Source organism: Corapipo altera, unplaced genomic scaffold (assembly GCF_003945725.1).
Source record: "Corapipo altera isolate COAL_440 unplaced genomic scaffold, ASM394572v1 2c, whole genome shotgun sequence".
Classification (NCBI taxonomy): domain Eukaryota; kingdom Metazoa; phylum Chordata; class Aves; order Passeriformes; family Pipridae; genus Corapipo; species Corapipo altera.
This window is the reverse complement of record NW_020884923.1, coordinates 1,690,405-1,712,211: the sequence shown is the minus strand read 5'-3', so window position 1 is coordinate 1,712,211 and position 21,807 is coordinate 1,690,405. Positions and strand designations below refer to the sequence as shown.

At 38.4% G+C, this 21,807-nt stretch overlaps 1 protein-coding gene across 1 annotated transcript in view; it reads right to left on the bottom strand.

Moving 5' to 3' along the window:
• Positions 1-20,376, bottom strand: part of SLC35F3 (solute carrier family 35 member F3) — a 170,914-nt gene extending 150,538 nt beyond the window's left edge. Inside the window, exons 1-2 of the mRNA XM_027657389.1 lie at positions 20,208-20,376; positions 19,711-19,940 (exon numbers count right to left, since the gene is read on the bottom strand). Coding sequence (XP_027513190.1) covers positions 19,711-19,940; positions 20,208-20,260 — 283 coding nt within the window. The 5' untranslated portion in view covers positions 20,261-20,376. The remainder of the gene's footprint in view (positions 1-19,710; positions 19,941-20,207) is intronic.
• Between the last annotated feature and the right edge of the window lie 1,431 nt (positions 20,377-21,807).

Below are 21,807 nucleotides of genomic sequence, written 5' to 3'. Positions count from 1 at the left end.
CATAACTTATAAATATTTACACTGTGATAACATTCAGAATCCAGCCAAACTGGGATCATCAGTATCAGTAAAAGAATTATTATTTAGAGCACTTTCCCCCGACAATAAGTAAGATAAAAGGAGGGTATAACAAGAGGACAGACAGAACAGAACTGGGGAGGAAACGCAGTGGCAAAAATCACAAAATACACCTAACACCTGGACCAGTTGGGAGCAATATTCAAAATTAATTCCTGCTGTCAGGTTATAGGTTTTATAGATAGCATGTGAGAAAAAATTTGTAGAGGTGGTTCCAGCATGTGAAAAAAAATAGCATGGGAGAAAGGGTTTAGGTATAACATGCTCTAAATAGATTTGAAAACATAACAATAACTGAAAATCTGAACTCCATTAAAGACAAAGTCAAACTTGTACGCCAACGATATCGTGAAACAGAGTAAGTAAATTTTTACTTACATTTTACATTCAAAGATCTTTTGCACTTTTCAATAGTTTGTGACCAGTTTGCTTTTTACTTAATGGGGATGAATGCCCGTGCAATTGAACTATATACTTTTGAAGAGGCCTCCTGGTTTCAGAAAAAAATACACATAATTTAATTTAAGACAGAGACCAAGATGAAAATAAGTATACCTTCTGTTGATACTTTTGAAAATTAAAAATTACCTTTTCACCTTCCTGTCCTTCATCAAAACTATACGACAATGTCTAGGCATCAGTATAGTTTTTATATTTTTAAGATAGAGAAATATTTTAGGTCATACTCTTTTACCTGGATCACCTACTTGTGTTTCTATTTCAGACAAGTTTGTTTCCTAAGAGACATGGCATAAGGGGGAATGACATCATGTTCTGATATTTATTCACTGTTATTTCGGTAGCTAGGCTTTTTTTACTGCTTAGCAAAACATCATTTCATGATCAGCTTGCTGTTATCATCCAATCCTGTTCTACCTTCTCAGATACTTGAGAATTCTGAAGTAAATCAATTTCAAAACCTATCAGTGAAGTTCATTGTTATTTACATGGCCAAAGACTATTAAGATTATTATTCCATATCACTTATTATAAGTGGCACAGTATATTCTATCTTTAGGGGAAAAGTTTAAATACACATAGGCAAGCTGTTGAATTATTTTAAGACTCTAACTGAACCTATGAAACACCAGCTGCCAAAAAACATTCAAAACCTGAATTTAAATACATGAACTCCTATTTTTACCAGCTAACTTTTAGGGATCAGGAAAAAAAAAAGAAAAAAAAAACCTGGGGAAAAAACAAACAAACAAACAACAAAAAATCTCAACAAAAAACCACAATAACTTTCTGGAGAGGTTCTCTCACAATACCTTCTCAGATCTGCCTAACCTTGCTTTCTCTTGAAAGCTAAATAACAATTAGATGGAACATAACTAAGAGCAACCATGGCAATTCCTATCCTCAAGTAACAGGATTCACTGGAAAAAAGCGCTGCAAGAGATAACGAGCTATGTCATAATGTTAGAAAGTCTAAATCAGCACAGAATCAGTACATCTGATTTGGGGCTTGGCGATGTAATTGTGATGTCTTTCAGGTACAGTATCCTGTCTGTGGATCCTAAATCTTACTGAATAAGTAGTCATTTAAAAATCCAAACTTTCTCATTATAACTGCATTGTCACATTATTTCAAATTATACTTTTATCCATCACCTGCTCATCATTATGAATAATGATCAACACAAAAATTTCTCCAGTATTTTGAAATAATTTTGCAATGCACATTCCAATTTCTACGTTAAAAAAAAAAAATCTAGCTCTGAATTCTACTGAGTACCCAAACCAGTGATCTTAATACACTGCGGGTGCTTACAGACTTCTTAGCTAAAGCATATTAATGCTTCGTCATAGGAAAAGAGCACAAATTTCTTTTCTAATGCCTTCCCTCAGTTTTTCCCTAAACAGGTTTGCCTTATTTCTTCTGCCCAGGTAAAAAGCATAGTCCGTAGACTTTTCTATCAAACTCCCTTACTAATTTTTCCCTCTCTCTATAAACACCACTCAATCAGTGCTGTATGCAGGTTGAAATAACTGGTTGTTAAACTACAATATTATTGCTGCAACTGTAGAAAAGGCTAAATGAAGTCTTTTGCAAACTGTCTTAGATGAACAAATCTATAGCTGTGATACAGATGATAAATTCAGTGCAAAACTAATGGAGTTATACACAAGCGAACAAATTAAATTATTAGAATTAGTTCTCTTGGGGTACTTGTTCTGAGAAAACTTCACTGTTTAAGTTCAGTGACACATATTTCACCAAGGTAACGCTGAAAGCCCAAAAACATTGACTGCTAACGCTGCACACATGCACATTTGGTTTGCAAGTGCGTGAATTATATTTATATTTAAATCAATGAAAAAGTACAGAGCCCTGTAGCATCAGGATTAAAATCTTGATTTAGATATGTGGAATATTGCACATGGACAGGCTCAGCCACTAAGCAAAGGGAAGGAGAGAGAACTGTGGATTCCAGTGTTAATTTATCAAGAACAGTTTATGTGGAAAGGAAGGGTACCTTTCTCAGACAACTTCCCAGTACAAACCACTTCAGGAGCACAGACCACGCCAGTATGTTACTCCATCCCCTCTGCTCTTGTGGTCCTGAACTGATACAGTACAAGTCTAAACAGTGTCTGTAGAAAATAAAAGGCAGACCCTGCTGCTTGTTCAGATCACCTGATTGTATCTTCCCTGCCATCAAAATCTACTTTCCATGGAAGAAGTCTCTCTTCTCTGTCCCTTATCAGGAACAGCTGAGTTTGCTGGTCAATGAATTTCCAAGTCAGGTAAATCCACTTAACAACACTAGGTTAGCAAAAAGCATAACCAAGATCTGACCACTATTTTTGTTTATTATAGATGCTTAGGATATAGTATAGAGAGAAGGAAATGTTTAATTAGAAAGAATCTCCTTAACATTATTCTTTAGTATTTATGTGGCTGCATGCAAAGGTAATTTCTGACTGGCACCAGACTATCTGTTTTTTTCAGTTTGGTTATTTCAGATAAAGTTGCTTTTTCCTCTCTGCCTACATACAAAACAAAAGAGTACAATTGTAACACAGCCCTGCCAGCACTCACCTCTTAACAAAATTTACTGGGGGCACAGTCAGTTCATGTGTTAATATTTGAGCTCATAATCTATTTAAATAAGAGTATAAGACATGTATAAAGACACCATAAACCATGACACTTCTTAGATTTTCACCAGAAGCCTAGTTTTCTTCCTAGTTCTAACTCTTCAGACCTGTTCGAAACTTTCATGACTTCTCCTGTGTCTTTGCTATTCTTCAATGTCTTTCTTATACTATTTATTTCCTTACAAGTTTTCACAGAGCTCACATCAGATGCAAATTTGGCTGCCCGCAACCCAATGCTCCATATGGCATTCTCACCCACGTACTCTTACACTTCCATAAAAATCTCTTTTACTTTGTGTTTTATTTTGCTTTGCAATTTTTTATTTACTGAATTGATTCAGTGTTTTCCTTAGATTTCCATATTTTATCCCTGTTGCTCTGTTACTGCCAAAATATTTTTTTTAGTTGCCCTGTCATAGATGCGTATGATAGTCCAGCACATCATAACTATCAAAACCAGAACTCAGGTGAGTTATGTGACATTTGCTTTGTGAACTGACATTTCTCATTTCATCTGCAGGAGCTCTGAAGGAAGGTCAGATAGTTTGTCCAGCTCTTCAGAAAAGGCTTGTTTAAAGGAGACAGAGGACTTCAATATAAATTACTAACATTTCATTCTTAGAGATGACTCGCTATACACAAACAGATTGGGACATATATTCCTCTGCAGGACAGATACTACTTTATATTCATAATATTCATACTGGTGCCCAGGAGCTGCACAGATTCTTTCATAAAGCAACTCGAAACCCCCTCTCAATTTAGAAACCTATATTCACTCATTTTAAATGTTTAAAAATAACTCTCATAACTTGTGATTTCCCAGCCTCCCCCTTTGCCATTTTTCCCCAACTGCTTTGAGAGCCACCTTTTTGGCACCAGCCACCTTATGTCTTTGGGTTTCCTGCAGAAAATTCAGAACATATTAGCAGTTTTTCTTTTTAGCACATCAGTGCCCAGGATGTTGTTAGTGTTTCTGAATCTCTTTTTCTTTTAGATCTGATCTTTACCTATCCATGACTAGTACTGCAGCTAGTAGTGCAGCTGGCTGTCAGAAGAAAAAAAGAGACCTAACCATGACAAATGAGAAACCTAAACAGATGAGGAAAAAATTCATCAGTAGTTGAGAGAAGACAGATGAAGCAGTAAATGGGGTAGAGACAGCAGAAAGGAAGAAGTTAAGGGCCTCAAGTGAGAGAATAACCTACAAGATAGGGATCAGACACGGTGTCAAACCAGGACACACAGTCCTTCTCAGAGAAGAATGACATGCAGGTAGTCACAGATCCCAGGCTATACCTTACAGAAACTCTACTACCAAGACAATGAAGACAAGACAGTCTAAATGAAGACCAAGTCAGGATAAATCAATCCAAGCCAGAGACCCTGAGGATCTAACTCTTGCTGGAGTTAATTGAACTTAGACTCACCAAAGCTTTAGGGGGAATCTGTCTTTTGTCCAGCCATTTAGAACTTGAAAATTAGTGTAGGCAATTGAAACTCAACTGTTTCTAGCTTTCCAGGCTGCTATGGCCTGGAACTTATTATCTAAAACACTGATAAACTGGTGTGTTTGATGCAAGAATAAAAACTGGTACCTCTCCTTTTCTTGCCTTTGCCAATTCCCTCTCTTTGCAAAAGTCTACACCAGTCTTTAGTCATTAGACAGCTACCCAAGCCATACTGCAGTGTAATTCAATTTGGAAGACTGATTCATATTTCCCTTATTGTATATGACAACTGGCTAATGTATCCAGAGAGGACTTGCAACTGTACATCACACCAATGAAGTGACTTGTCTATTACGAAGGAAAAAGAAAATTTAAAATTGTATAGTGTATTTTGCCCTGATGTTCATGTGAGTCTTTGTCCAAACTTCAGCATCATTTTCATCACAGAACCCTCCTTTGCTCTTCACTTCCCATGCAAAATGGACAAATCTAGCAGCCCGGCAGTAACAGCAGTGGCTGGAGAACAGAAAGCAACAGTACAGCTTCCCGCATGATTCACTGCCCAGCAGGTAAGATGAATTTCTCTCCCCTCTACCCCCATTCTCCTTGATCAAATCACACACAGTCACTTGCAAATAAAGTGTGGTTAACTTAAAGATTAAGTGTGGCTACTTAAAGATTACTGTCCCTTAAGTGATACTTATATAGAACAAGACTTGTGTTCTATATAAGAGACTATAAATCTCTTATAGTCTACAAGTCTATAAGACTTGTGTATGACAAATTTTTTTCTTTTTCCAAAACCTGACCCAGAGTTAACTTTGAACATACAAAAAACAAACAAAAAAAAATCCCAAACCAACCAACAAAACACAAAAACACCAGAAAAAAAGCAGCTAAAGTTACTCATCACATGCCACATTTGGGATCCAGGACGTCTGAACTAGTATTTTTTGTCAGACAGATATTTGGAAATTCAATGCTGCTTTCCTCAAACTCTACAGCTGATAATTGCCTTATTGTTTTTTTCAAGCTACTTGCCTTAAGCTGGATTCTACAAGCTTGTGCTGCTTAAGTAGTACTTTATTCCACTGAAGTCAACAGAGAATCAATTTAAATAAAATCAGTGATGTATTTGGTTTGAAGAGGATTTTGTGCTTAAGGAAATGGTGCTTCTTGTAAACAAGTATCAAAGTCTTCATTTTACAACATGTTGCTACAATGTTTAATTGCTCGCTCAGAATTACTACCGGGAAAAATATGTTTTTCTGAAATCAGTCAAACATCCATCAAAACAATAATTTATACAGGTTTTAATTTGCATTAAATAAACCATAAAGAAACCCTGTCACAAGAACTTTTCCTTATAGACAGACCTCTGTGTCTAGCTTAATTCCTCAGCACATGTGCATTACTCTGAGTTATATTACATCCTGGAAAAATGACAAGATCAGACTTGAAAAAAATTAAAGCACAGAGACCAGTGATTATGCTGAAATGGACAAAATTATTAAGAGAACTTAAGTATTTCAACAATGCATGGAATTATTTAGGTCCGCACAAAAAAATTATTTGATTTATTCACACAAAAATTGACTTACAATTTATATATGAGAGCAATGATGCAATCTTCTAGATAGCTATAATTAGCATAGACAAACAAAAATGACATTTTACTATGTGAAGAATATTAAATTACTATTTTCAAAAAAATTTTTCATTCACTGTCAGCTGAAACCAGCTATTTGGGGCAATACAAATAATTAACATCCTCAAAGCTAACATATGCAAACAAATAATTTCAGTCACACAGCTACTGCACAACTTAAGTTGCTCACATGTAATTTTGCAAGCTTGAAACTTGTATATCACATAGTTGCAGAGACATTTCCTTGGAACTTTAGTAGCTCCAGGGAAACACATCTCTCTTTTTTTTACTGAATAAAAAACACTGAAGACCTCTGTCTTTCAAATATAAAGGAGATGCATGATGCTGTAATTATACCCATGGGTATTTTCATCTATTATTTTGGTTACTGGATAAGGTCCTTAATATTTTAATGGTGTAACATTAACATAAAAAAATTATGAGAGAGAGGAAGAGTAGAATAAAATAGAACATGGTCATCTAGTCCAACTGCCAACCTCAGGGCTCACCAAAAGTTAGTGCATATTTTAAGGGTTTTGTCTAAATGCTTCTTTAATGCTGACATGCCTGAAACATTACCTTCTAAGAACTACTATAAGGTTTAAACTCATTTGTTAGTGCCAAAAGCTTATAAATTCAAAATTATTTGAGATATATTATTTTAGGTATGTAATGGTTCAGAATTGCTCTAATTTTACCACCAAAAAAACCCTAATGAAATCATTATTATGAGATGTCGGAATAAGTCAGCCTACTAGAAATAAATCAACAGCAACAAAAACAGGCAAGAAAGACCAGACTTGGAAGGTTGGTTATTGTCAGAGAAATTTGCCAGCTTCAACTGTAGAATGAGCTGAGATTCATATGATCAATTTTAGTACAACAGGCAGCTGTTACACAAAGCAGATTACAGTGTAACTAACTGCATTTAACTGAGAGCTATACATCTCAAGTGAAAGAAGCCTTTCTGCAACGTGTTGATGCTTTTGTATCTTCCAATTATTCTACAATGCAAGTAATTCAGCTAGAGCAGTTAATATCCAAGCTGTTAACTAATATTACACCTCTTGATCTAGATCTCTCTTATTTCTCTGGTATAATTGTTAGAAATGGGCATACAACTTTGACTAGGTTCTACAAACCTCCCTCCAAAGAAGTGTTTCAAGATCCAAATTGTCTCAAGATTTGAGATTGTTTTACCTCTTCCTATTTTGAACTGCTCCAGACAGAAAGGCAGTTTCATTGCTTTCATGCTGTCCTCTCCTAGCATAAATAAGGATCATTTTCTTATAAATAACTGGAGGATCCAAAACTGTCTAATTGCCTTCTGCACAGAAACAAAGTGAAGGAAACAAAGGAATTCACTAGATGTTCACAAGAGGAATGCTCTTGGCTGGAAGGGAATTTACTATACAGTTTTACATCAACAGATAGTTGCAACAGGAATGCTCTCAGGTGGAGGCTGGAACCAGATCCACTTCCATTTGAAAAGCACAGAACTTGTTCAAATATGACAGGAGACTCTAGCCTTGTGATAGCAATACGTGTTTGTAAAAATACTTTGGCTAGCATGCTCTGGGACTCTCTGGAGGTTTATGAGTGTCCAAGCTTGCCAAACGACATAGCTTTCACAAACCTGTTTCAGAGTCAGACCAGAATCTTTAATTCCCTTCAAGACTGCAGTATTCCTTCACACCATTAGTTGTTGGCTTTAGTTAGGCAAAATTCCTCTTAGCTTCTATCAAAGTTTTACCAACATGAATACTGAACAATTTTGGCCTTTGAAAATAAGGACATAAGAGGTTATGCCCAATCAACCAGCTTCATTAGATAGGTTTTAAACTTTACCTGGGAGTTTCTCCAAGCTACATCCTGTCATTCATATGGCTTTGTAGTGGGATAGTTTAACAATAACAAGAAGACAAAAACCCTAAGCTAAATCTACATTTTGTTATCTTTACCATTTCAAATTAATCCAAGAACACTGTAATTCCATCTCACTGCACACTGTCCTTTGTCTACGTTTGCAAAGAGGTCTGGTTTTATATGTTCTTATTCCTCAGCTGACTGAGTCAGGGATGCCAAAGCCTAACTGGCTTCCAAGCTATAGCTTACACAAATCATGAACTAGAATGCCTTTCTTTTACTGTTTTAGAAGACTTCTGTCTGAGATCCATTCAGTGTTCCCCAAGCTAATAGAGGCAAACTGTCTTCATCTGAGGTGGAAAGAATGAACAATATTTTATTTATATATTTATATTATTAATTAGGGAGTTCAAGCTTACAAAAATATGGAATTTTCTACTGGTAACAGACCTGTTTGAGGACTTTCTTCTCCTATATTGGTGCTTCTACAGCATGCCCTGCTAAAGGTCTCAATCCTTAACTCCTAATCTAAAACTGTAAATAATTGTATATATAGTCATTCTCCTTTCAGCACTTGGGCTCTGGTAATCAGTTTTCTAGGCAATAGGAAGAAAGAATGGTCTCTTCTCAATTTCTGTAGATGCTTTCTACCCATGTTGGGACAAGCTATTAAGTACTAAGCATCAAGTTTAAGATGAAAGAAATTTAAAATTGCACATCTATTAAAAGAAGTAATTATTCTATGATTTAAATAGAGCTCCTCAATAGTGCTCAGAAACATATAATAAAGACCATGTATGGGTAGGTGTAATTGGATGCAGTTGCCTTAGGAACAAATGTTCAGTATACAAAGCAGGAAGCCTGCTTAAAAGGCAAACTCAAAGACTTAAGCCTGGTGGGTGAAACCTGGCTTGACTGAAGTTACCGAGAAAAGTGTCATGGGCTTGGTTGGAATCAGGGATTCTTCCCAACAGCTTTTCTAATTCTCTTTTATTATTATGAGTGCAGACCCAAATCACACATTACTTTGATCCTAAAGTGCTGTACTGGATGTGCATTTCCCAGCTTCCTTTGTTCAGTAAGCTCATCAAGAAACAAAAAGTACTGAGGGAATCATAAGAGAACCTAGGCTTACACTCTAAAGATTCTGGTATCAGTCCCACTCCCAGTGTATTTTTATTACATAGACAAGAGATATTGTGCTTTTAAAGAAGTATTATTGTAGGATGTAAAAGAATTTGACATGCAGAAATAGAACACCGCCTGACATACGTGTGTTCTTTTAAAGTAATATTTATAGCAAAGATTACTATAAAGATGCTATGCAAAAATCTTTCTGTTTTGTAGAAGTAAATACAGAATGCCTAATATTCTTTGCCAGAATGATTTCCACTGAGATCCAACTTCTACTATGCAGATGCCAGCAACAGGAGGCACAAAGTACTGTTCCCAGAACAAGATTCAAGACGTGTTTCTTCTTCGTGCATTTCTCTATGAAGAAATTACTCATCCATTCTTCTATGATTTACTCCCATTTTTGTTTCCATTTGGAAAAATGTTATAAAACACAAAACTACTTCTCACCCTGTATCAAGTCAGAACACATATACAGCGTTCTACTTCTTGAAACCACTATCTGCAAAAGACAAATAATTTCCAACAGATATTGAACTACACATTACTAAGGTATAAAGTTTCAAAGGAGGTTTTCTTTCTTTGAAACAAGAAAAGAAAATAAAGAAGTCATTTATTAAATAAGTTGTGTATGAAATAATTCCCAAAGACTGTGAAGTAATTTTATGAACTGAACCAGAGATGCAATTCCACACTGCACCCTCTAAGAGGATCATCCTAAGTCTTACAAGCCAACAACTGTGGGAATGCAGTCATTTAAGAGGTCTTTGATTATAGACATTTTCCATGGCTCTACTGACTCTTAAGGGTTTTGTTTCTTGACTGCCTTTTTCCACTTTACAATATTTTGTCATTTCTTCTCTTTAAATAGCCTCCGAAAATCAAATCTAAACATATTTCTTTACATTTTAAACGTCTTGTTTCTGAAGGAAACAATCGCTGAAGAATGATCCTCAACTGAGAGATTACCAGGCCAGTGGAAAACAAAGTGCTGCACAGCAAAAAATCACTTTAGCAAAAGTACAAGGAACAATATGTTTTCTGTTATTAATTTCTGTTCCATGGAAAGTGCTAACCAAAACCATAAGCAGTATCTAGTGTCTAAGCTGAAAAAATTAAACATGATTACCATAAGACTATTACCATGTTAGCTTGTCCAAAACAAACCGCTGCATATTTAATTAAATCAGACTAAAGTTTCAAAAACACATTGCATAAAGTGAGCAGGAGAGACAACAAAATCATAAAGCCATGAAGTTGTATTTCCTGTTTCACGGTGCAAACACTGCATCGTTGATGATAATCCTGGCACCAATGATTTCAGCTAGGGCAAAAATTTGCAGACAGATAGTCCCTGCTGAACACCCAATAAACCACATTGTCTGGATAAAAGTTACTGTTTGAAAAAGCAAAGCCAACTTCAGGCTTTCAGGACATGATCACGAAAACACCATCACCATCCTTACAAGCATGTCAGCTTTGAAGGAGCAGGTCCTTGCTTCACTTCCCACCTGAGCACAAACTTGTACTCTGCACAAAGTGCATGATCTGACAAAGACAAAGCAAGATACCCTGGATGAGGTAGAGCCCTCAGGCTGCCAGAGGGCTACAAACAGCACAACCATCACTGAGCTTAAGAGTGGAATGACTTGGCCTACTCAACTTGTACAGTGGACAACAAGCTCAACTTCCATGCTACTTTGGTACCTTAGCTGATGTGGAGATAGTGGGGAAAAGCATGAAATCTGTGGTATTTCTGATGTAAAAGCCAAGGAAGAAAAGAAAACCCACTGGATTGTCACTATCAGATCAGCTATACCACATTATTTATACTGCAGTGAGACTGGTAGGACTTTGCACCAGTGTTCAAAAATGAAAATTGTAGTTACTTCCTTTAGATATACAGAGCCCCTCTTCACTAATTATTCCACAGAAGCCAGTTACAGCAAAGTAAGAAGAACATTTATTTGCAATATTAAGGTCCTATTAATCCCCTAGCAGCCAGTTACATTCCCTTGTCCTGGAGAAGCTCAAATATTCAAATTTCCTTGGTTCACGTGATTGGTTTGCTGAGTTAACACATCCCATTGGCTGTGTTATATCGTTATTTTTCTAAATGTGAGGCCACCTAAATTCCTACACTACTGAAATAGCTTTTCTCAGAAAACAGACCAATTCTTATATTGGCCAGACACACTCATGGAAACAAAATGACAGAAAACAAAATAAGGCATATTTTGTAAAAAAAAAAAATGAACCTCGATTTCCAGAGAACTCCTGAGGCCCTCAAGTTTCAGAGAAAAACAGAGGTGTCTGAAACCATTTAAAGGCATTTTTTTATAAGGGGAGGTGAGTGCAGAACTAGCTTCTCAAGGTTTAAAAAAATTATATCAGGGAATATTGCTTCTGAATCCCTCCCATCCAAGGAATATTTCACAGATTGTTCATAAAGCAAATACTTCTCTGTGGCCTTCCATGCGATCACAGCATTTTTTTTCTTCCAAGGATGTGCTGAGGAATGAAAGAACATGTGCCTAGTGAAGATAATCAGAGAATCAAAAATGCTCAGGGAAGTGGTTTCTACAATGAGATGTATCGTATGAAGGCAAGCTATTCCCCAGGCAGGAACCACGATTCGCAGATAAGTTTCTTTCTATGAACATAAATGTTCATTGTATTACTGTTCTCAGAGTAGTCATCATTCACTAGGTACAGAAGAAAACCTATGGCTCCAGCTTCCAAAACATAAAGAGGGACAGAACTACACCCTCGTGTTGCAGAGAAGGGTACCTGCCAAACGGCCACAGTGGCCTTTATGTAACTTTTCTAAAGAATTATAGAATGGTGTTGCTTGGAAGGGACCTTAAAGACCATCTAGTTCCAACTCCCTGTTATTGGCAGTGTACACCTTCCACTACACCAGACTGCCTTCTCTCTCTTCCTCTTGAGGCTTATTTGATCTCAAGTAGATGTCAGCCATTATCAGCAATTTATACGACGAATATGAAACGCAAACACCTCATTACACTGAAGAAAGATTAGGGCACAAAAATTCACCTTGAAGACAGCCCTGACATGAGACAGAATCTAATAAAATTAGCTATTAGGCTAATGAGCACTGCTGGCAACATATTAAGCAATTTTAAAAGGGACAAACATCTTGGACCAAGAGTCTTTGTTCTTTTGTGGCTTTGTGTTTCAGTAACACTCCAGTTACACAACAGTATCTGATATTACAGTAAACTAACACAGACTCTGTAGTCTTATTCCAATGCCATTATCTCATGCAATTAATTGCTTTTGTTAAAGAAATTTAATTAAAGTTGCAAATATACAGCACACAGTACACTCCAGAACTATTACAGTAACTTACTCTGATGAAGGGTCTCCAATACAGATAGTTCCAAAAATGAGCATTTGTTCATAATTCTTGATAGTTTCCAAATTATTTTTTCACAAATTAGTTTGCTCCCTCATTATTCTATATCAATTCAAAGTAGCATGTGTTTTTAGCAACAATCCATTATTATGGATTCAACAAGTTGATTAGGGAACATGTTCACATTTCTATTTTTAAAAATACAGTTTTCCAGTGAAAGGATTGTCAAATGCCAGGTAACACTCTTGAAAACTCTTAACATGGGCCCTGACTCTGCAAAGTGTACAACTAGCTTCAGTAGTAGGTTTTCATGATGAGGCTTCAGTGGTATATTCTAATATAGCAACATTCAATGATGTTATTCATTAAGGGAAGAAAATGAATGCTGGAAGCCAACAGATTCCTAAATGCTGTTCCATGGACTGTTCTGCATAAATGGCATACTAAAGATGATGTGAATTGCATTGAAAAAAAACTTGAAAGCAAATAATTAATTTGTTTAAATAGCAAACAAGCAAAAAAAGAGGGGCCATTTTGTAGGTGGTAATTTCTAGTTTCTTCACTATGAAAACTAAATACAAAATATGAATTATTTATCCATCTGCCTAGTTAAAAGTGCTGGTTACTTAACACTATACCATTAAAATTGTTTAGTAAACAATAAAGATACTGAATGTTCACTAAACATTTACTATTTACTAAATATTTATTAAATAATCAAAAATGTTTAGCAAACCAGTTTAAATTACAATTTGCTTGGCTTGCCAGCAAGAAATTTAAAACTTAAAAAGTTTGTGATGAATCAAGTTCTATATTGTAACAGGAACCAGTTTTCTACTTGGCATTGACAAAAAAATTCTTATCACTTTTCAAAAATCAAAGACCCCTGTTTCTTCTCTATTGGAATTGTCTTGAAAAAGAAGCTCCTGAAAGGCTGGTTATATTTCAATCTCCCTTTCTCTTTAAATATTCATGTGGTATCATTGCAGCTGCTCAGCATTCAGCATGTGTACTCCTGTGACTGGATTGAGTTCATTCCATCTTGCAAGACCACCCAAAGAGTTAACACCCACAGGAGTCAATGAATTCCCTTTCAAAAGAGAAACATATCCTGAAATACTGTGGGACATCCACTGCAGATTTGTGATTAAATCTCTGAAATAATTAAAAAGACTGTTTCTTGGGACAGTTCTTCTCAGCTATGCTGACTACTAATATATGAGGCTTTGGAAGTTTTTGTGTGTGAGGTGTCATATGGAAATAAACCAGTAATATCCCTGGTTCATGTATCACCACACGTAGATTTAGCTTGCAGCAGACATTTGAAACAATGTGCTATGGTACTTTTAAATCTGTAATGCAATTCGTCACCATTGTTTTCTTTCACTTGTAGGAGTTACTGTGTTTTCTTAGGTTTTCTTGCTGGTATAACAATCATTTATGTTAGTATTTGCCAATGACAAGCTGAAGAGCATTGATTAAAAATGAATCAGGCCTCAGACACCGTAAGTCTAGCTTAAATAAAAAAAAAAAAAAAAGAGAGATAAAATACATATTTTTAGTCATTTTCTAAGCTTCAAGGAGTAGTGGGGGTATTAACCTATAGGTTGACCCTGGGGCAGCTATCCAAGTTTCTCTCCCAGAGCAAGACACCTAGAAGTTACTCCATGTTTTCACCTGAAAAGCAAAATTCTCACATAATCATTTGACCTCAGAAACAGCAACATAAATAATACCACAACGCCTTGCATTAGTTATAAGCGTATTACATTCAGTATTTATGTACTGGAAAGCAAGAAAACAAGCAATCAGTCTAAATAAATTTCTTACAGTTGGCCTGAAAATGGCTTTCCCCAGAGAAAACTACTTCTGTCTTTGAACTTCTGGAGCATATCACCTCAAAAAATAAGTTAAATTCTCCCTCAGATGCAAATACGAGAAAACAGTATTTGCACAAATTTCTCCTGATTCATATCCCACTGGATTTGCTTTTAGCAACTGTGAAATTTCAGCACATGAAAAGAAGATCACACTGGGATCAGTTGGTCTTTAGCTGTATAACTGATACTCTAATATTTGTAAGGCTACAGTACTTGTATGTTTAATTAGCTACTACCTTGAAAGACTGTTAAAGTCTATAATTGGAAACAGTTTGTCCAGAGGAGTTATGAATGCCTCATCCCTGAAAGTGTTCAAGGCCAGGTTGGATAGGGCTTTGAACAAGCTGGTCCAGTGGAAGGTGCCTCCTGCCCATGGCAGGGGAGTTGGAATTAGATGATCTATAAGGTCCCTTCCTAGCCAAATCATTCTATGATATGATTCTGTGATTTTCATACTCAAACAATTATACTTTCTGAACAGTGTTCAGGCTATTCAGCCAATGTGTTTCAAAATGTTACTTCTATTGGTGATAGCACTTAAATTCCACATTCAGGTCAAGACCTAATGTCCTACATGCTGTATGAGTACTTCATTGAAATTCTGGGCACTAAAATATTATGATTTATTTTGTTATTGCTGAAAAAACCATGAAGAAACATCAAAAATATGAAAACTAATATTTAAAGTAGCAGGGAGAAGCAGAGCCACAGAACTTCAGTTACTGACCACAATCTTTTTGCTTCACCTAAACATCATGTCACTTAAAACTTTTCACTGGAACAACCTGGGATTATTCACAAGGTCAAAGTCTCAGAGAAATGTATGTTCACAAGCCATGAACCACAGACGTTGGTCAATTCCTAGGAAATAGAACTGAAAGGAGTTAAAAGTACATACTTTTCTCTTAACATTCTTTCTGCAGGGAGAGAAACATCTGTAAGCACATAAAGAATCTAAGTGAATTAAAGTGGGAGGCCAGGATGCACATAATCTCGATTTGTCCATAAATCTGTATTTAGGAACATGTGTTAAGGATATATGAAAGTCCCTGCTTTAAAAGAAAGACCCAAATCTTAAACAAGGATTAGAAGCAGGTATTCTGTAGGAAGAGGCAAAGATTGCAAAATGGGGATAGCTGGCTCAAGCCCCCGTGAACGTATTTAAAATACTAATCACATAATGAGAGATTGTAATATTGAATCACCACAAAATAGACCTAGTTAATGTAGAGCAAAATGAATGTTTGGCAAAGGTGATAGCTGTGCACATTTCCTGTGGAAACAAGCACCCTGCCAATTGCTACAATCATTAAAATAGACAAGTCTTCCATACTGATCAGGAAGACAGTTCAAGAGTTTAGTGACACTTGTATTTCTCAAGTGCAGAAAAGCTCCTAGCGAACTATACTTCTAAAAATATTTAGAAAACTAACTCCTACTGACAATGGTGTGAAATGGAAACTTAAAATATGGTTGTTCACCTTCAAACTTGCCTCTGCTCTTCAACTGAAGTCTCAGGCTTTCAAGAGGCAGAAATCATGAAAATGCATTTAACCTTCATGGAAGAGAACTGTAGTGTTAATACATCTCTAACAATAGCTTGATCTCCATACAACACTGGGACCTGCAAATTTTGGGGTGTTGTTTTCAAAGTTTTTTAAAATTAAATTCTTTGATTATTTGCTAACTGAAAAAAATATTAAAAATAATTTAATATGCCTCTTACTGATAATGAGGTTTTCACAAATATTGAGCCCTGTTACTGATGTAGCTGCATCAGAGTATGATTCTACAACCTAACTGCATCTTACGTGTGTTTCTTCCCCCGTAAGTTGTATTTGCAAAATCAAATCAGATGCTGCAAAATATTTCCCATGGGACAAATATGAATATTTGATTTAGATTGGAGAGCAGTTATGCCCATAATTATTTACCCTGAAAACCGACTGTGAGAATTTCAGAAAAATAAGATTGGATCAGGACACACTTCTATCCTCTTTCTGAAGATGGGCAGATGTTATGGAGGGAAGCATAAGAAACCCTCAAGAAGATGCCTCCTAATAGGGGCTAATTTGAATTCTGCATAATGAAGTTTACTATTCTAATATTTTCCCAACTTATTACAATTTTAGATCTTGTCACTGCTATCTATTACAATCCCTTGAAATTTTCATATAAATTACATGTTTTCTTAAAAATTATTTCTTTTTCTATCAGTCTTTAATGGATGGCTTTTCTACTTCTTTGACTAACTGTTTTTCTCTTATGACAGAGTAAAAAGAAAAACTAGAAAAACTCTCTACCTGAACAATATGTGTCAGTACTTTCCATATTTTTGTTTCAACCTCTTTAAGGTAAACAGCCAAAATTCTTGAGACTCTTTACAGATTGACTGTACTTTTTCTCCTTTTTCATCTCAGAGCTTTCTGTAATATTTTTTGAGAGGAGATAAGCAATATTACTGTATTTCACTAATTTTTCTGAAGGAATCCTAACACACAGGAACTACAGTACATTATTCCAATTCTTAAAATCTGGTTTGCAAGTTCAGTCAAACAGCAGAGGTCTTCCCTGAGCTGTGAACATTACCAATCTCACCAGCCAATGTAATGTGAAATCCGGCAGATAATCTTAGCATTTTCAGGAGACATGAGGCTTCTGTTTATGATAACTGAATGACATTTGTTGACATTTTGGCAAACCAGCTGGCTGGGTCAGGTCTCCCTAAAGTAATATAACAAGTCCTTTCTCGTTCTGTCCAACCCATATCGGTTTTTGTCTTCAGTAAATTTTCACTTCTTCCTCCTCTCTTTCCTACTAATTCATAAGTATATTAAATACTGGAGTTGGTATACAACCTTGAGGCATCCCAGTATGTTTTAAATAGTTGGGTTTTATCGCAACAAAACTATTCTCCAAGCAAGTTTTGGTGTCATGGCAACACTGTCTCGGATTATCTCTGGTAGTTTCCCTAATGTAGTTTTGCTAAAAAAAAACCCATAAAACAACAACAAAAACACGAGCAAAAGCCTTCTGAGTCTTTCAAACAATTTTATACATATATACATATACATAATATACAAGCAGCCTAAGTGAAGTAGGAAAGGAATACAATTCAGCGCAAAAGAAGTAGATTTGGCCCTACGGGGGATTTAATTACAATAAAAAGTATGTCTGTAAGAGAGAGAGAGACTAAATAAATCTAGATTAGACTAGATTATGGACTTATTTTCCAGAAAGCAGGTCCATTATTAATGCACTCTGTAATTATAATCATAGTTCCAACAGTACCCAAACATCTACAAGAATGCATAATAAGGTGACAAAAAGTACCCAGGTTGTGATTTGAACTTAATAAAAATCATTTGTTTACAGTACTTGAGCCAATTAAATCTTCTAACTGGAAAGTCACATGGAAAATCCTTAGCCCAAAACTGGGCATAAGCCCAATTTGAACGAGTATTTAAAGACATTTCAAAGCATCTGTGACAAAGTTGTCTTCCCACTTTTGATGATACACCCCATTTACACGTATTCAGTCAGCTATTCAGCGGATGCAAATCAACACTGCTCTGCTTCAGCCATGCCATAGAGATGGGTCTTTTCTTCTGCATGTTCTTCTATGTTCCTAGCAAATTGGATTTTAAACTGACAACAACTTCACATAGCCCATTATTTTTAGACATACATTTATGAAACTCAGACACTTTGTACATTTATTCCCCACCATTATAACTCAAGTATGTAATTTTGTTATTCAGAATGACTTACGAGAGAAAATCTAACTAGAATAGCAGGCTTAGGCTTGCTATTAACTTTTTCAGGCAGAGTTATAAATTTCAACAAATAGGTTATAATTGAGGAGCCAGCATGACCTTTATTATTTCAGAAGGTTCAGCCATAGCAGCTCAGTGTGACTTCAGCTAGACTATCAGTCACTCTGCCAGATAAAATCATTAACATCCAACTCAGTTTAGCATCCACATATGATCTGATCCTTGAAAACTGACTTGAATAAGCTTTACTCTCATGAATAGTCCCAGTCCAGGCAATGGAATTGCTCTTATAGAAATACCATACTCCCAGTGAGTAAAGTAGCAGCTATCTGATATTTCTGTCATAACTGCAATCAAGAAAAAAAAAAGGCTCACAGAGAAGAAGTACTGGAATATTTATTAGTAAAGTCCTATTTTCAGGCAATCAGGAGTGGCTCTTCTTCAGAGAAAAACTGAACTAGTACTGTGTGCCACGCTTTCTTGTATCATTCTCTTCCATTATTAAGCACACGTCAAACAGATAATCCAGTAGTAAATATTTTGGAATATTTGCACTTAATAGTTAGAAAAGTACAAAATGAAAACAACCACTTCATCAGCCAGTCCTTCCAGCAAAGCAATGATTTCTGTTACGGCACAATCCTTTTTACAACAAAAACCCCAGTGATGTTACAAATGACATTAGGACAACCAAAATAATTTTATTACTTCAGTTAACTCGTAAACTATTCTACAACTTCTTAATTCATACAATTGCCATCATGGTGATGAAAATTGGGCAAGAAATGGGCCATTACACACAAAAAATACTAGTTCATATATTTGAACTGCTCAAGGTAACGTTTCCCTTGTAAATCATCTATGTGGAGGAATATAGCTATGTCTCTCCTTGTATTTATATCATAGGAAGCTTCTTTCTCAAGTGCATGCATACAGAAAAAACAGTTCCACTTGACATAGGAAAAGACATATCATTCAGATCAAGTGCTGTGAAAAACTGACAGACCTCTAAAACGATGGAAAGACACACTGGTAACGTGTTACTTGTGGAAATGGTCTGTGAATGAACGTGCAGGGGCTCTTACACAGCTGTCAAACACCGTAATCAGCGTCGCTAAGTGTGCCTGCAACATTAAGACAAATATTTGACCTATTTTCTTAGCAGAATTTAGCTGTCATCGTTCTTAGCACCACGCTCCTGTGAGCCAGCAACTGCCTAAGGACTCAGACAACATGAGCACAGAATTCTCCGCCGAGAGTGATAGCACTTAGTCCCACAGGGCGACTTTCTTCCAGCGACAGAGCGATCGGCCCCTCGAACCCACACCCCTCAGCCGGCTCCGTCTCATCCCCGTCCTGGCAACCCCCCAGCCCGTCCGCGCCAGGGACTCACGTTTGTAGCTGGCGGCCCAGGGCTGGTAGCCGTAGTAGCCGGTGATGCGGAGGATGCGCTCCTCGATGGAGGTGAGCCCCACGGACGCGCTGGTGAGGTCCTCCACGGAGCGGGACCACTTCAAGTCCTCTTTGATGGCCTCGTCCACCACCAGGTACTTGAGCTGCCGCAGCTGCGGGCTGATGTCGGACAGCCGCCGGGGGCTGACATCGGGGGAGCGTCGCATGCCGCTGCGGGTCGGAAGCGGGGCGTCAGCCCGGGGCCGCGGCTCCGGCGCCGCCGGTCCCCGCCGGCCCCGGGCGAAGTTGGCGGCGGTCGGCGGGACCCCCGCCGGCAGGTGAGACCGCACGGCGCCCGCGGCGCCGACAACTTTCCTCGCCCCCCTCCACCGGAGCGACCCCCGGGAGCGGGCGGCGCCGCCGGCAGGGGCGAGGTGGGGTGGGGTGGGGTGCCCCCGTCGCTCCCAGCCCTCCCGCCCGTACCGCGGGGGTACTCACAGCGTGGCGGCTTTTCCCCGCGCGGAGCCGTTGGGGAACTCCCGGATCCCCATGGGGAGCAGCAGCGATGGCTGGGGGGCGCCCAGGCTTCACGGCGGGGCGAGCCGGCGGCACTCACCGGCCGGGTAAGAGGCGGAAAGGTAGGAAAGGAGGGAGCGGGGGGAGGCTGCGCCCCCGTGGTAGAGGGTCCCTGGGCTGGCGCTGGCCCCGGCGGGAGAGGCAGACAGGGCGGGAGGGAGGCGGGCAGGGAGACGGGCGGGCCGGCGCTGCCGCCTGCGAGCCGCTGCCGCCTGCGGAGCGCGGAGCGCCGGCGGCGGGGGCCGGGCAGGGCAGGGCGCGCTCCGCGCCCCCCACCCCACGCGGTCCCGCCGGCCGCCAGCAGGGGGAGCCCCCGGCACCGCCAACGCCAGCGGCCCGCGGGGCGGGGCGGCCGCGCCTCTCCCGGGATCACCCGCCAGGTCCCGGCTCGGTCCGGGAGTGATGGATTTCTCGGCCCTGCTCGGTGGGAGCAGGCTGGAAATAGCGCGGGGGTGCATGACAGCCCGAGCGAGGCAGGCCCTGAAGTGACCGTGGGCTCCATCTGACCAGCGCACCCACCTGATTGCCCCCGTAACGCCGCCGAGGCAGCAGCGGGGCCGCACAGCCTTCTGTCAAACCACGTTTATTTTTATTGGTTTTCTAAACACGCCGACCAACTTAAGTGGCAAACATACAGTTACACTTAAATAAACATGCGAACATAGGTATTACTTTATACGAAGACAAAAAAAATAATATTAAAATCTAATAATAGGTACTTACACAAAATTTAATCACATAAAAGTAGAGATAAGCGTAGGCAGAAATTTCTTTCATATGTCTGTGTGCATCTCATAGGGGGGAAAAGGCAACTCCAAGGAGAAAAAAAAAAGGTTCTCTTTCACCGCTGCACAAGTTCAGTTTACCTGGAACATTATACCACCAAGGTATCAAATGTGGAAGGGAGCTGGATCAGTTAAATGGAACCTTTCGCTGTCACTAAAGGTAACATTACAGGATCACCACATCACTATCAGAAAGGGAAAGTAAAAAAAAATCTCCAGCAGATGAAGGTCAAACTAATTTTAATCTTAAGTACCTATGTACTGAAAAATGCCCTAAATTTATTTCATTTCCCATCCAACCCTTACTGTGAGCCTGTGAAGTGGAAAAATATTTGCTGCTGAGGAGGTCAGTTCCAAAACCCAACACAGGTGAACAGCAGTGGTCCAGCAGTGCAAGCAGAGAGTAACTGTGAAGGTGTTTGATGCTGCCTACTAGCAGTGACAGAGCAATTTGCAGGGTACCCAAATCAATGCAGAAGGATGATTTCGGTTAAGATGAAAACATAATGCTCACTAAATCTAAGGATACTGATCACTGTTGTGATTTAAGTTTCTTTAGGACATTTAGGGGAGGAATGTTGACAACAGGCATGAATGGAATTAATCATTTCAGTCAGGCCTCCAAAGTCCAGCATTGTTCAGTATGCAAAGTCTATGCTCTGTCTGGATTTAAGTGATGGACAAGGATACGATTTATTCTGAGAATTCTCTGTAATACTACATATATCTAGTGTCAA